This window comes from Fundulus heteroclitus, chromosome 12 (assembly GCF_011125445.2).
Source record: "Fundulus heteroclitus isolate FHET01 chromosome 12, MU-UCD_Fhet_4.1, whole genome shotgun sequence".
Classification (NCBI taxonomy): domain Eukaryota; kingdom Metazoa; phylum Chordata; class Actinopteri; order Cyprinodontiformes; family Fundulidae; genus Fundulus; species Fundulus heteroclitus.
Window position 1 is genome coordinate 13044034 of NC_046372.1, and position 15654 is coordinate 13059687.

At 42.5% G+C, this 15654-nt stretch overlaps 1 protein-coding gene across 1 annotated transcript in view; it reads left to right on the forward strand.

The window, feature by feature from the left end:
• LOC105928369 (rho guanine nucleotide exchange factor 28) overlaps positions 1 to 13680 on the forward strand; it is an 86773-nt gene extending 73093 nt beyond the window's left edge. The window contains 19 exon segments of the mRNA XM_036143988.1: positions 1140 to 1284; positions 1614 to 1744; positions 1823 to 1963; positions 3444 to 3694; positions 3775 to 3900; positions 4000 to 4117; positions 5468 to 5722; positions 5820 to 5896; positions 5994 to 6172; positions 6333 to 6430; positions 6547 to 6744; positions 7682 to 7813; positions 7930 to 8063; positions 8156 to 8203; positions 8512 to 8616; positions 8763 to 8918; positions 10501 to 10752; positions 12158 to 12515; positions 12613 to 13680. Coding sequence (XP_035999881.1) covers positions 1140 to 1284; positions 1614 to 1744; positions 1823 to 1963; positions 3444 to 3694; positions 3775 to 3900; positions 4000 to 4117; positions 5468 to 5722; positions 5820 to 5896; positions 5994 to 6172; positions 6333 to 6430; positions 6547 to 6744; positions 7682 to 7813; positions 7930 to 8063; positions 8156 to 8203; positions 8512 to 8616; positions 8763 to 8918; positions 10501 to 10752; positions 12158 to 12515; positions 12613 to 12803 — 3095 coding nt within the window. The 3' untranslated portion in view covers positions 12804 to 13680.
• The last annotated feature ends 1974 nt before the right edge of the window (positions 13681 to 15654 follow it).

The window sequence follows — 15654 nt, forward strand, 5'->3', positions numbered from 1 at the left end:
GGTTTTATATACCAGTAACTGCAGCACTTCACAGATTTAAAGAAAGGATTTGAAAGGTTGTGATACAAGTATTTTTTTCCCAATTCGTTTTTTGCTCAATGGGAAATCTTCCAAATTAGGCTGGTGTGAGATTCTTATGGTATGTCAACCCTGATTACCATAGCTTCACAATATAGATAATATATTGTAAGATAAGATAAGATTTTAAATAAACTAACTGCTTTCGTTTAGAACAACAATTAGCCACAGTTATTACTGTTCCATGTACAATCATGATCAATAAAATTGTATTTTTGTGGTTATTTTTAATCTGATACATGGATTTAAAGTAAAACATTAAAGCACAACTACCAAATTCAGTCGTAGTTTTCAAGGAGTTACTGCGCAATACACGTTATTTATAGGCACGTTTTACATGAGTCAAAGTCATCTTCCAAGAGTTAAAAAATTTAAACCGAAAGCAAAGAAAAGTCAAAAGGTAAAAAGTACACAAACATAGAAACAAGAAGACAAAGGATTATCAGAGAAAGTTGGTTGAACAGGTTTGTATCGAGCGATTTTAAATAAGGTGGAGTTAGAGCTTTGTTGTAATGAAGGAGGGTATAGCTTTAATATATATATATATATATATATATATATATATATATATATATATATATATATATATATATATATATATATATATATATATATATATATATATATATGCTATACCACGCTGATATAGGCTGGACCATCTGGGCATGTAGCCAGCCTACAGATATTCTACACTTCAAATCAACTCGTAGTAAAACTCTTAGTGTGGATTACTTTAGTTTCCACAGCATGATGTCCATGTTTGTTACAACTCGGATTGTCTTCAGTCAGCTAAATCTGTCCTTCTTCTACACTAGGAAGTGGTGTGTGAGCCTTCTTTTAGCTAGCAGTGCTCAGCAAGGTCTTGGGGGGAGAGGCAATAGAGCAGAGAATGAACTCTAGTCTTTATTTGGAATCTCATTTAAAATACGTTAAACTACAGCAATTACATCACTACAAGGTTTAGCAGTTTGAAAAGGTTTCTGTATTAAAACCCAGATACTGATAACTTGGTACCTCCAACTCTACACTGAGACTGGTTCATCTTTTTGCTCCTCTTCTAGGCTTTGTCAAGGAAATCTCTCCGGCCTCTCTGTTCACGTCATCTGCCTGCTCTTCCCCATCATCTTCACTTCCAGCGATGACCAAAGAGAAAAGGGACACTATGTCGTCTTTCTCCAAAAGCCAATCCGTCTCCATAGACAGCAGGTAGAGCAGTAGTCCCTATAATATATATATATATGTGCCAAAGCACTCATTTACCTCCACAATTAATCCATTTATTTCATTTTGCAGGGTCTTATTGTTATTATATAGCATTTTTAAACGTTTGTGACTTTTACGAGGCTGTAATGTAATGATGTGAATAAGTGGTGCAAACCAGCCTTCCAGGAAATACTAGATACTGAAGTTACACAAAAAAACAGCCATGTGTAATGTTAGCCTTTTTTTTCAAACTCCGAAGTTGTCGTTTACAGAGAGGCTCGTTTTCAACAAGGATGTTAAGCACTGAACGTTTTGGCTTTGCATCTCTGCAGAGGCTGGAGTGAAACGGCGGGGGTGGACAGTGAATGCAGCGCGACGGCGTGGCCTTACAGCTCCCCGTCTGAAGAGGGAACACCTGTCACAACATCTCCCCCTTTCGCCGACCTACCAATCAGCACGAAGGGTGAGGGACAGAGACCGATGGCGTTCAGGGTAAACATCAATTAAAAAGCGATCCTTTATCTTATTGCTGTATATACAGATACCGTTGATGCTCCTCTGCTGAGTGACCTGTCGGCTGACCTGTTGGGGCTCGAGGCGGAGTCGTGGAGCATCGCCGTCTGTCCCGAGTTTTGCAGACAACACGACAGGCGCACCGTTAAACGACAAGATGTCATTTATGGTGAGATCTTTTTCTTTCTTTGCTTTCTTTCTTGCAGAATTTAGCTGTGCAGCAAAATCAAGGAGGCTTTTAAAGAATACAAAAATAAACATTTCAAATTATTTTGGTTTCTGGGCCATCTTATGACTTTCTTAGCCGGGCAACTTTTTTCTATTATTTTACTTCAGTTAAGTTAGACCATTCAAGTGCATTGAATTGGCTGTGTGCATCTGAGCTGGAACATCAGTTATTAACATTCACTGTGAAGTGTGCTGACGTTATTTCTGTTGTAAGTGGAAGCTTTACTATTTAAAAGAGTTTAACCCGATTTAAAGTCACAGGTTCACACAGAGATGCTGCAGTCTTTGTTTCAACCATTGTCTCAGTAGGAAATTAAGTCCCAGTCTTACAATATGGCCGATGCTTACTTGTGTCAGCAGGCGGTAAAGCTTCAACCTTTTGCTGCTTTTTTGTGTGGCAATGGGAAACATTCTGGGCTTTGACAATGTCGGTTTTAAATTTTATATAGTTTTAGTCTTACATTCACATAGAAAGTACTTGTGGCTCAGTGCTTTAGTTACAATGTCTCTTTTCTTCTTGCAATAATTAACAGAGCCATTGTCACCTTTAGCATTAGAAAGTACACCTGGCTTAAGGCTGGTTCACAGCAAGGCAAGTTTATTTATAAAGCACTTTTCACTAACAAGACGATTCAATGTGCTGTACATGAACAAAACATTAAATAGAGGAAAGACGAGCATTACAGAGACAGAGGGAAAACATTACAAAGGCAGGCACATTGCACTGGAATAGTAGCAGCAGGTCAGATACAGTATAAGACAAGTTGGACAAACTTCAACATCAACAACTCTCTGACTCATAAAGTGGTTTATGACGATATTTGCTGTGAACTGTTGCCTTATCAATAGTACAAATACTGAATGAAATGGAATGGAGAGCATTTCATGGAAGTCACCATTGAATACTAAAAACATATATAGCAATCAAACAACCAAGAGGAGCTTTTAATTGGTGATTTGTTTGTGTTTGTCATTCTGTGCCAGAAATAATTTGATGTAATTAGAATTTGTGGCTGTCACATATCTACTGAAAAAAATACAAATGCAGTCAGGAAAAAAAAAAAAAAACACCACAGCTGCAACAAGCACCAAAGCAGCTGGTTTTACACAGCTATTTTTGAATAGTTGTGATCAAGCTATTATGTCATTTAGATTTTATTGGATAATGTGTAAACCCAGCACCCCAGTTACTTAACTCTATCTAATCTTAAGTACCCAAAGAAAGGCTCCTCGGTGGAAAATATCCTGACGGTTTTAAGCTTTCGGTTTCAAAATGTTGAATTCACTTGATTGCTAATGGCTGACTAAGACAAACGAGTAGCATACTGTCAGATGAAAGGTGCCACCTGTGCGTGCAAAGCCACTCGTCTCTGTTAGACGTTTAACTCCCGGGGTTTTTCCTGCAACCTTCCTCTGTGCAGAGCTGATGCAGACGGAGCTGCACCACATTCAGACCCTGACGGTCATGTCGGAGGTGTTCAGGAGGGGCATGCTGGAGGAGCTGCAGCTGGACTGGGACTGCGTGGCCCGGATCTTCCCGTGCTTGGATCCCCTCCTGCTCTTACACAGAAACCTCTTCAGAGCGCTGCAGGAACGCCGGCAAGCCGCAACCCAAACCGACAATTCCCGAAATTACCTCATCCACCAGATTGGAGACGTGCTGCTTCAGCAGGTCGGTGGCGGCAGGTTTGGCTGTCGGTGACGCGTAGAGGTCAACGCTAGGGGTCGTCATGGTCCTCTCCTCTCCCTCAGTTCTCAGATGAAAATGCTGAGAAGATGAAGCAGGTGTACGGAGAGTACTGCAGTCACCACATGGAGGCGGTGAACGTCTTCAAAGAGCTCCAGCAGCAGAACAAAAAATTTCAAAACTTTATCAAAGTAAGTTTTCCCCCCGCCAGATATTCAGTAGGATTATACAGTAAGACACCTTTCCTGAACCAACTATATTTAACACTCGCATTTCTTTTCTCCTGACAGCAACAGAGTAATAACTCTCTGGTCAGACGAAGAGAAGTGCCCGAATTCATCCTGCTGGTCACGCAGCGCATCACCAAGTATCCAGTCCTGCTGGAGAAGATATTACAGTACACTCAGGGTAATGCACTTCCAAAGATTTAAAATCCCGAAACGGTAAAACTGGTTATATGCAGTGCCTTGTAAATGTATTCGTACCAGTTTAAATATTTCACACTTTATCATGTTACAGTTTTATTGGGATTTTATGTGGTTGACCAACATATAGTAGTGCATACAGTAACTGTGAGGTGCAAGGAACATGGTGCATGGTTTACCACATTCCCACCTCTTCCTCAGCTCCTCAGCACCTCTTACAGGCTGTCTTCTCTGTACCTGCTGAAGAAAAGCCTCCCCACAGCATGATACTGCCACCGCCATGCTTCCATACAGGGGTGATATGTTCAGAGATCAGCGTGTTATTTTCTCCACAAATTTACTGTAGTTTTCTAATTTAGTAAATTTGTATTTACTGTGGAGTCTCTTATTCTTATTTTGGGGTTTTATAGTTGTTGTTTTTTTACCCTTGTGTGTATCTACAGCCGTCCATTTGCGTTTGCACTTTCATTTCTCCACAGAGGGACAATAAATTATATTTCTATTCTTTTCTTATTCCATGCTAACTTTGCATGTAGGCAAAATGTTTGATTTTGGTCTCATTTGTCCAGAGCACCCTTTCGGTGTGTTTGCCGTTCTGTCTGCACGGCTTGTGGCAAACTTTAACTTAAAATTTTCTTTCAACAAAGGCTCTCCTCTTGCCACACCCCCACAAAGGCCAGATTCTTGGAGTCGTCCAATTAACCGACTCTCCCATCCTTCCTGAGCTTCGGATCACTGTAGCTCCTCCAATGTTACGGCCTCTGATTAATGTCAAAATGCAAAGGTCCTGTACTTGTATAGTGCTTTATCAAGTCCAGAGGACCCCACAGTGCTTTCAGTCTCCCACACATTCACACTGCCCTTGCCCGTTTAGAAGGGCAACCATATTCAATAGACAGAGCTCTAAGATGTTTGAAGATTTGGAGATTGTTTCAGGCTTGAAACCTCTCCACAACCGTCATGTCTTACCTGCTCTGCATGATGCTGTTTGTTTACTTATGTTACCTTCTGCTTCGCCTTTATCTACTACTTTTTTTCCCAGGTCTGTCGCATGCAAGTCTTTCAAAATACATTCAAGTTTGTGGTTGTAGTGTGAAAAAAAAGTTTAAAAAAAAGCTCACGAGGTATGAATACTTTGGTGAGGCACTTTGTTAACTGGCAGACATCAAAGAAAAGTCAAAGCAACGTAGAACGCAGTGTTTCTATTGTCACCCAAAAGAGATTTATCTTGTAAACTTTGCTGCACAAGATGAGGTCACATTTAGCCGCATCGCTGGGAAGCCGCGTCGCGTTGTGAACTTGTTTATCTTGTTGCCAATGTTTACGCCCGCAGAAGGAAGCCAGGACCACGCTGACTTGTCAGACGCTCTGGCTCAGATCCGCGACATCATCACCGCCGTCGACCTGGCGGTGGGTAAGTACGAGAGGTCTCAGGAGCTGCACGAGGTGCTCGCCAGGCTCGAAATCAAGAGCTTTGCCAAGCTGAAGAGTGGCAAGCTATTCCGCAAACAGGACCTGCTCAGCAAGCACCGAGCTCTGCAGCACAAAGGCCTGCTCTACTGGAAGACTGCTACGGGCCGTTTGAAGGGTGTGAATGAAATCATCTTTGCTGCAAAATTAGATTTTTTTTTATGTTTATAGTTTGCGAAGAACTGTTATAAATATGTCTTCTATTTTGTCCACAGATACTCTAGCCCTTTTGCTCACGGACGTTCTGGTTTTCCTGCAAGAGAAAGACCAGCGCTTCATATTTGCTTCTGTGGTAAGGCATCGGCTCAAAAACAGCCCTTTGAAATCGGATACACCTATACTCAAGTTTTCCATCCTGTAACCTTTCCTTTCTGGGCTCGCTCCCTCAGGACCAAAAACCTCCAGTTATTCCTCTGCAAAAGCTGATTGTTCGGGAGGTGGCCAACGAGGAGCGAGGAATGTTCCTTATCTCTGCATCCTCCGCAGGACCAGAGATGTATGAGGTTCACACCACCACGAAAGAGGAGAGAAATGCCTGGATGAGACACATCCGACAGGCTGTAGAGAGGTGTGTGTGTGTGTGTGTGTGTGTGTGTGTGTGTGTGTGTGTGTGTGTGTGTGTGTGTGCCTTGGGTGTTTGTCTGCGCTGGAATCGGTGTGGCTGTATCAGGTTAATGGGTGATCAAGCTTGGGTCACTCATTTTCTAACCTGCTGATCTACACGGCAGTTGTCCAGAGGAAGAAGAGGAGGAGGAGCGAGCTGCAGAGACAGAAGAAGCCAGACAAGCTGCAGAAGTGAGAGTCCAGAAGATCAGCAAGTTCCAGGGTAAAAAAAACAAACAAACAAAAACACACAAAAACACCTCTATATGTTAAACCATCTGATAAAACAATGTAAACAGCGAGTGCTACTCTCCGTGTTGTTGTTTTTGGTTTGTGCAGGAACCTTGCTCGGTCAGGACCAGCAGATCTGCCACAGCCTGGAGGAGAAGTTACAGCTTTACGCTGAGCTCACAGAGTTAACGCTGTGCGCGCCAGAATCTGTACCACACCGCCATCTGCTGGTGGGACCTGCGCAGTACATCGACATCGAGGCGCCGCGCCAGGCGTCGACTCTGCTCACAGCTGCACTAAAAGAAGGTTAGGGTTTTGCAGTGTGGGTGTGAAAAAAACAAGAAACTTTGGGTAAATTGCTTTTCGGTGAACAAAAAAACCTAACTTAACCAAATCTAGATTGAAGTGTTTATCTCAAAGAGGACTTATTTAACTTGACTGTACGACAAATACGCCTGTGAGTAATTTGTATCTAAGCATTCACTTGTTCCAACCCCCCGCCTTACTCTGCTTTTAAGTTAATGTAATCAGTTCTATGCATCTTCTTTTAAACCCTGTAGTGTTACGGTGAAGTAAAATCACTACATCTCATCAGCATTACGTATACGTACTTCCATGACTGTCAGGATGCTGCAGTCTCTCCTTTCGTCATGGCGACACATGTAGCAACATGACTGTTTCTGTTCATAATCAAAGTATCTCATGAACATCACACCCAGGCTAATGACTTTTAAACAACTGTCCTCTTATTTTGTCACAGTTTGGCTCCTGGGTTATGAATAAAACACAGTGAAGGACACAAGCAAGTTGTTTTAAATATTTTTTTATTTTTTTTTAATTAATTGTTTTTTTTATAACTTGGTGGATCAATGCTGAACCTTTGTGTGCCGAGGCAAACAAAACACAACCAAGTAAACGTAATGGAACGGGATTCCGGGGGGAAAGCAGCAGAGGAGAGGGGCCTGCACAGAACCCAGTGCCCATCCGACCCCCCGGGTGTTTCACGTCAAGTTGGCTTTTGCACTCAAAGGGATCTCTTCCTGCAACAGCTCAAACAGATTCAGAATGGCTGTCACACAACATTTGAAAATAATAATTTAAAAAAATCCTTTGTTTTCTCTTTTAGCAGGAGCACAAGCTCTGTTAATAGGAGAGATGAAATCAGCATCGCTTTAAAACTTGCATATTTTTTTCTGTAATGCAAAGCAGCAATAAGCATTTACCGCTGTTTGCCTTTTTTTAGCTGAGAACCTCATCGGCATTCTTCAGACTCGGGATGAAGTCCCGGTCCGCAGTCAGAACTCTCCCGTCCAAGCGCCCGAGTGCTGCAGCTACAACAGCCACGGCAGCAGCATCCAGGAGTCTCCTTCTGAACGTGAGTCACAGGATAACCCCCCCCCCCCCCCCGCCCCGAACCTTGAACGTCTAAACTCTTTCAAATATCCACAGAAATATTTTAAACATGCAAATTTCCTGCCTTCGCCCATGCAGCAGATTATCTGAGCACGCTCAGTATGAGCTCCAACTCTCTCGGCTCTGACAGCGAGTTGGCGGGGATGGACAACGCGTCGTGGAGCTCAGCTGTCGATCTCAGGAAAGGAGACACAAAAGGGACACTACTAAAGGTTCGACCGCTGTTCTCCCCCCCCCCCCCCCCCGTCGGTCATTTAAAAAAAATATTATAAAATAAATATTATATTAACTTTCTGTTTTTTAGGTGGCAGAGAGCGTCCAGAGCCTGACGCAGCTTCTCTACAGTCTGCAGGTCCGAAGTCCTCACAACTCATCTCACCCTTAAAATGACTTTAGAGAGATTTAGATTGGCTACAGAACAAGGGAATACTTTATAAAACTTGACTGTACGCTAACCTCTTTGCTCAAGTATTGAGAACATTTGTCGTTTCAAATAAATCACATTTATTGTCGTTCGGTACGGAAAACACTAACTAGATATTTTAGTGCTATTTATTCACTAATTTATGTTCTGATGAAAAAAAACTATGATTAAATTCAGAGCGTCCATATGATGGCGGTTATTGTACAGCATGATAAGGGGTCTCCCCTCGTTTGCAGGCAGCTGTGACCCTCCAGGACAGCTTCTATGAAGTCCAAAAACTTCTCCTTCAAGAGGGAGAAAGACCTCAGCTCCGCAGCGTCAGCTCCCTCCAGACCAGCCTGGTTTGTACACATAAGTATTTACCTCTGATTCATCTGCCAGCCGGTTATTTGTTTCACCTGCACATAAGACTATGATTCAAAATAGCATTAAGATAGAGATTTGCTTTTTCTTTTGTTTTTTGTTTTTTTGTTACCCCCGCCCGCAGGAGGAGAAACAGAGGAGCGTGGACAAGGTGAAAGAGGAGAAGAAGGGTTCGGAGAGGAAGAGAGAGGATGTGGACGAGGTGCAGAAACTCCAAGCCAAACTCAAACAGGAGCAGCAGCGCTGGGAAAAGGAATGTGTGACCAGAGAGAAGCAGCAGGTCAGACTCAAGCCTCTAGCTCACCAACATTTGTGTCTGTTGCTTCATTCACAGCAGTTTAGAGTAGAATAGAAATACATTTTATTGTTCCCATACGACTAGTCTTTCCCCCAGCTGCACTCTCATGCCTGTTTGATTTTTTTTATTTTTTTTCAAAATTTTGTCACATTACAACCACCATTTCCAAGTATTTTATTAGGAGGGGGAAGGAAAAGGATCAGTGTTTTCTCTTAACATCTGGAAAATAAAAATCGAAATATTGTGAAGTGAATTTGTTTCACAGATTCCCCCAAATAGAAATCCAAAGCAACTGCAGAAGTCAGCTAATTATCAGCTGTGTTATATTCAGCTATTCTATGAAGGCCTCAGAGGTTTGTTGGAGAACAGTAGTAAACAATTAGACCAAAAAGCATAGCCTCGTGAGACCATCCTGATCTCGCGAGCTTTCAAGGTTTCACTCGCAGATCAGTCTGGATACTCTCCGTTAAAGAAAATTTGGAGCCGTTCACCAAACGAACGTCCAATCAGCGTTGGCTTTGAGGCGGGTTGAGGTGTGACGCAACGAGAAGCATTCAGTCAGTTCAGTCTTAACAGCATGGCGGCTTCAGCCGATGAAACTAGCGTTAGCGTGGCTATCGAGCAAGTTTTATCGGAATTACAGAGTATTTATTTGCTGAGCTAACGAGCCTTTACCTGCAGCAGCAAGAGTAGCTTGGCTTGTGGTTGTGTTTCGTCGTCGCTCTGTTACGAGCGACGACGAATCTGATTGGTTCATTTGGCCCATCTATCACCAACATAGGCCAATCAGCTGACCAGTATTTTCGCCCCTTCCCAAAGTTACTTCAACGGAAGGTTTCCAGATGGATATGCGGAGCAAATCTATCTGGCGGAGTCAGGTAACAAAAAGCACGGCCAACATGTCAGGGATAAAGTTGTGGAGAAGTTTTAAGCACCACCAGGGGGCAGCAGCACGTACTGTGGGGACTCTCTTCTTCGGCAGGGTCAGGGACGCTGGTCAGAGAAGCTAAGAGAATGATGGAGGTAACAATCCTGAAAATAAAATCTGCACAAGACATGCGAGTGGGCGGGAGATCAAGCTTCCAGCAGGACGACCGCCCTGAACATATAGCCAGAGCTACAATGTAATAGATTAGATCAAAGCATTGTATACCGTGTATTAGAATGGTCCAGTCAAAGTCCAGACCTAGATCTGATTGGGAATCAAGAGTCAAGCTCAGTCAGATTCCTCAAATCAAATCTGACTGAGGTTAAGCTAGTTTGCAAAGAGGAATCAGCAAAAATGTCAGTGGGTGTGAAAAAGCTTGTGAAGACATTCTCCAAAAGACGTGCAGCTGTAATCGCAGCAAAGGGTGGTTCTACAAAGTTTTGACTTGTAAAACTGTTTAATTTGTAAAACTTTTTGAAAAGCTTGCACCGTACTCCTCACTCCACAATCATGGACTACTTAGTGTTCAAATACAAGGGCTTTTATGGCTGTCACGTGCAAATATTTACTGATGTTAATAAGCTAGAATCCATCCATATCACATGGATAAACCGATATCTCCTTGCCTGCTTACAGACTGAGCAGGAGAGCGTGCTGGAGCAGCGAGAGCAGCAGTGTCTCTTCGAGGCCGAGCGGCTGCGCTGCGAGCGGGAGGCGCTCGAGGCTCAGCTGCAGGAGTATCAGCAGAACCTGGACAGGCTGCGGGAGGGCCAGAGGAGCGTGGAGAGGGACAAGGAGAGGATGGAAGCCCAGCAGAGGCTGCTGCAAAGCTGGAGACACAGCCGGCAGAGCAGCCTGCCCGTCACAATACCACTGGATGGATACAAGGCAAGCAGATGACGGACGGCAGAAAATGTTAAAGCAGGGGAGGGATGTACAGAAGCTAAGAACGCTCGTCTCCACAATAAATATTTGCGGTGTGGTTTTCTCGAGTGAAAACTAAATCTTTGGCTTGATGCTTATTTCTTTTTTTTAGCTCAGGCTTTAAAAGCCTCAATTAGTGTCTTCTGTTCAGATTAATCCCTCAGATTTTTCATCTTTTGAACCAGGTTCTCCTTGTTTTCCCTCTTTACAGAGCTTAAAACTGATGCGGGTACACACATGCCATGTTAGTGTGTTTAAGTGCTACTTTCAAACTACACGATTCACACAAGATTTGTCCTAAAATAGTCACCCTGGGTGATTATTGCCATGAACTTTGCTGAATGCATCCAAGATCTTTATACTGTGTATCAGTTTTTATTACATGAATAAATCTGACCAAACCGCCACACTGTTTTATATCTTCACAAAAAAGTAATGATAGCTTAGTTAATTTATTCTAGTCATGAGCAAACTTTATTATAATCTTATTTCTTTATATCACCTTTGCTAAATACTGCGATGAAGATCTCAGTTACAATTAACCCACATTCTCCTGACTCTCTTCTTTGTTTTGAAGCCACCACTCTTTGAGAGGTGTAGCATTTTGGAAATTTAATGTTATTGGCACAAAGAACCTGCATGCATTCGTTTTAAATGAAATTTAAATTCCGGACCAAATTTTGTATCCTTGCAGAAGGGTGACTGTGGCTTGATGGGTTGAGTAGTCTTCTGGCAATCAGAAGGTTGTGGGTTTGATTCCACGTTCCACTTGCCACATGTCGATGCCCCAGGGCAAGGCACTTAACCCCAAGTTGCCTACCGAGTTGCATCTCGGAGTATGGGGATTGTTGGCCTAGTGGTTAGAGCAGTGCGCTTGCATTCATAGAAGGATGCAAGTACCTGGTTCGATCCCCAGCGCCTGCACTCTGGGTCCCTGAGCAAGACTCTTAACCCCAGAACGCTTCCCGGATGCTGTACATGGCAGCCCACTGCTCCCCAAGGGTGATGGGTTAAAAGCAGAAAACAAATTTCGTTGTAAATTATGTTTCAATCACAATAAAGATGATGTTACTATTACTTTGCAGTCTCAGTGTTGATCATCTTAGGGTGATCCTCATATGTTGTGCAGTTTACGTTTTTTTTACTTTGAAAATTGATCAAACCATTTCTCCCCAAGCAAATGGCTTGTTATTAGAAAACACATCTTTCTATCTCATGATAAGATCATTTTCTCAAGAAAACAACAGCAATCTATTGTTGTAGAATTGAGCAGAGCGGAGGGGAAAATATGTTGGAATTAAAAAAAAAAAGTAGAAAAGTTATATGGGACTTTTGCTTGACTCGCCACCTTTTTGTTTCGTCGTTCCAGGTCGCTACGCACAGCCGCACGGGCAGCTACGACGGGAACTGCCCGCTGTACAAGAACAAGTCGAGCCTGCTCAGCTCCGTGCAGCAGAACCACCTCCACCAGCCCGCCAACCACAATCACCACCACGCTCTCTCCACGCAGCAAAAGAAGAACCCCAACGGCCCGCCTCCCAACTCCAGCTGCGCCGCGGACCGCAGCCTGAGCGCCTGCCTCTACAACAGCCTCAACACGCTGCTGAGCCAGACGCACGGCAGGCAGCCTCTGTACGGCAGCAACCACGGCTGCACCCGGCCGTCTCCTGACCGCCTCCCTCCCTTCAGCACCAGGGTGGCTTCACAGCAGCAGGAGTCCAACAGCAGTGAGACATTTTTCTGCTGTAAAACATTAACACGATTAACGACGCCTTAATCCAGACCTCCTTATCGTTGTCGTCTTGTTTTTTTTTCTGCTTGCAGCGGATTTCACCCAGCTGGGGGAGGCGCAGACCTCAGGTTCCTGGAGGTCAGGGGTCACAGCTCATGGACTCATCAAGGAGCACGACTCCTCCTCTCCCTCTCTTTTTCCCCTCCTCCCGCCGCAGGCATACCTCTCACTCGAAGGACAGAACGGAGAGGAGGGAGTTCAGGAAAACATTGTTTACCTCTGAGAATCCACAACGGAGCGAAGCAAGCTGCTGATTTATCCGCGGCTTTATTGTCTCTCTATGCTATTAAAATTGACTCAAGCCCATTTAAAAACCAGACTATTCAGACTTTTTGACTGCTTATGTGCCTTTACCTAAGTCGGTGTGCCTCCTGTTTGATCAAACCGTTGTGCCTTTTTGATTTTTGGAAAAAACAACATGAAGTCATTTTTTTTATTACTTCTATACTCTACTTTCACATTTGTTGCACTTATTTAAAGACAGAGGTACATTTAACGCGAACAGTCGAAACAGATGTATTGATTTAATTTTCCCGAAAGCACTTAAAACTAAGCTATAGCTGTACAGTCAAGCTTTGCCCCAGAATTTGTCATTGTTTTGCAGTGCCATCTGTGTTAATATTTATAAGTGATTGTAAGCAACTGCAAAGCATATCTATCTATCTATCTATCTATCTATCTATCTATCTATCTATCTATCTATCTATCTATCTATCTATCTATCTATCTATCTATCTATCTATCTATCTATCTATCTATCTATCTATCTATCTATCTATCTATCTATCTTTCATGAGAAGGTCATGTATGCACACTGTGTTGTAAACAGATACTGTATTCTTCATTTTTTTTATCTGTCTGAAGTGCCAAAAACGTTGCTGATTTTGTAATTGATGTAAAGATAATTGTTTTTCTTATAATTTATTTGACATAGGTCGCTTCATGCACTCCCGATATTAACCGTATTTTTGCTTTTAATTGTCCCATCTCGTAATCTCTCTAGTTAGAAGTTTGCACGCCCTCATCAGCGGCATGAAGGCCACTTTATTTTAACTGTTCCTTTTGCATCATACATATTTGATGATTTTTTTTTTTTTTTTTTCAAAACAAGAACTATGTGAACAATTTTCATTCACTGAGGACATTTATGCCGAATCCACAAGTTTGTGTCAGAGTTGCTGGTGAAGATTGTCAGTCATCCAGGTCATGGTCATTCCAAAAAAGTTAAAAAACAAAACAACTGGACTTTTTTTTTTTTTTTTTTCGAAGTTTTAAGACGTTTCGCTTCCTATCCAGAAAGCTTTCTCAATTCAAAATGTCTGGAGTAGTGTGGAGTTGCAAGCTTTATAGTACTGCCCAACAAAGGCCTTGTAATGGCTTAGATAACAAGGCCTTTGTTGTTTTGTTATTTAACTTCTTTGAAACCGTGTCAGAGTTCTAATTTGTTGACGATGTCTAACCTGAGAGTGTCTGTGGCTCAGTGGGTAGGGTAGTCGTCTTGCAATCTGAGGGCTGTGATTTCAATTCCAGCTCCCTCCAGCCACACGTCAGGGTGCCCTTAGGCAAGGTACTTAACTCCAAGCTGCCTACCAAATACGGCTCTAGTGTAAGATGCTTCAAGTGTTCAATATGACTAGAAAAGCTCTATAAGAATTCAGTCCATATAGAGCAAATTATGGTTGTCAGTAAAAAAAAAAAAAAAATACTCTATGAGATTTGCCAGTTTTTATGGTCCTACTGTAGACAGTAGGTAGGACCTACTGTTCTAGGTATGGTGACAGTAGGTACTGTCCAGGACCTACCTACTATAAACAGTAGGCACGGCCTACCAAGCCAGGACAAATTAATAAAATATTTGTCTCAATTTGTCTCAAAGGAAATGTTCATAAATATACGTACGTTATATAAAACTATGTTTACGACTGATTTACTGGAATACACACTGTTATAAATGCTGATAAATAGTCTATTCCCACAACTTTAGCTGCATTTTCTGTTTGTGTTGTTTTTCTGAGAATTCAAAAAAAAAATCCATCTTCCAGGAAAAAACTAAAAGCACCTATTGAACCCAAATGTTTCGTGAAATGCCTGTTTGTCGTTTTTTACATTTTTTCCCCCTACAACAAGCTTCTGGCATAACTCTGGTTCCCATGGAGCTAAAACACTGACAGCTTGCAACGACACTGAAAAGAGATTTGGCATTGTAAAGTCAAACATTGAAAAATTAGACATTGAAAAGTCAAACATTGTTAGAAAGTCAAAACTTGTGACGATATTATCTTTTTATGCTCCAGCTTTTTTTAATGAGAGATGATTTCATTATCCCTGCAGAGTTCCTTCTGCTACAAAGTCACTACCAGCTGACACTGTTTTGCCGTCGGGGGCGGGGCTAAATTGAAGGCCCCTTCATGGGCCTTCCGTTTTTCCGGTACTCATAATCGGCAGTTCTGTACAAGTTTCTATCATCTAGTTGTTGATCTGAAGTGAAGTTAAAGTATAGGTACAGTAGTTAGACCCGCGTTGTAGGATGCACCTAGCAGTTCCAAACAAAACACCCCCCACACCATGATGCCACCACCACCATGCCTGGCAATTGGCACAGTGTTTTCTTCGTTTACAAGCCTCACATCCACTACTCCAAAGAAATTTCTTGTCATTTTGTTAATAACATCTTAGTCTTTGTCTGCTCTGACCATACAGTATTTTCTTCATATGACATTTGCCTTGTCCAAATAGGCTACTGCTATTTGCTGTCAAGCTTGCAGGTGTCTATTTAGATGCAAGTGCCTTCTTTTTGGGTTGGCACTTTGGGTTGGGTTGCCATCTCTGTCCATTTTTAATGGGACAGCAGACATCAGAAAAGATTTTTCTTTTCTGATGCAGCCTGTGATATGGACGTTCCACCATCTTCCATTTCATAATCTGCTTGTGCCTTTGTGGTTCCGGATGTTCCTGATTATTTTGGCTTATATTCTTTCTTTTGGTTGTGACTGTTTGGGTCATATGTTTGACACTTGGGCAGATCTGGGTGTTCCCTACCCTTGACGCATATCAAAACTGGCTTAGACGTTTAA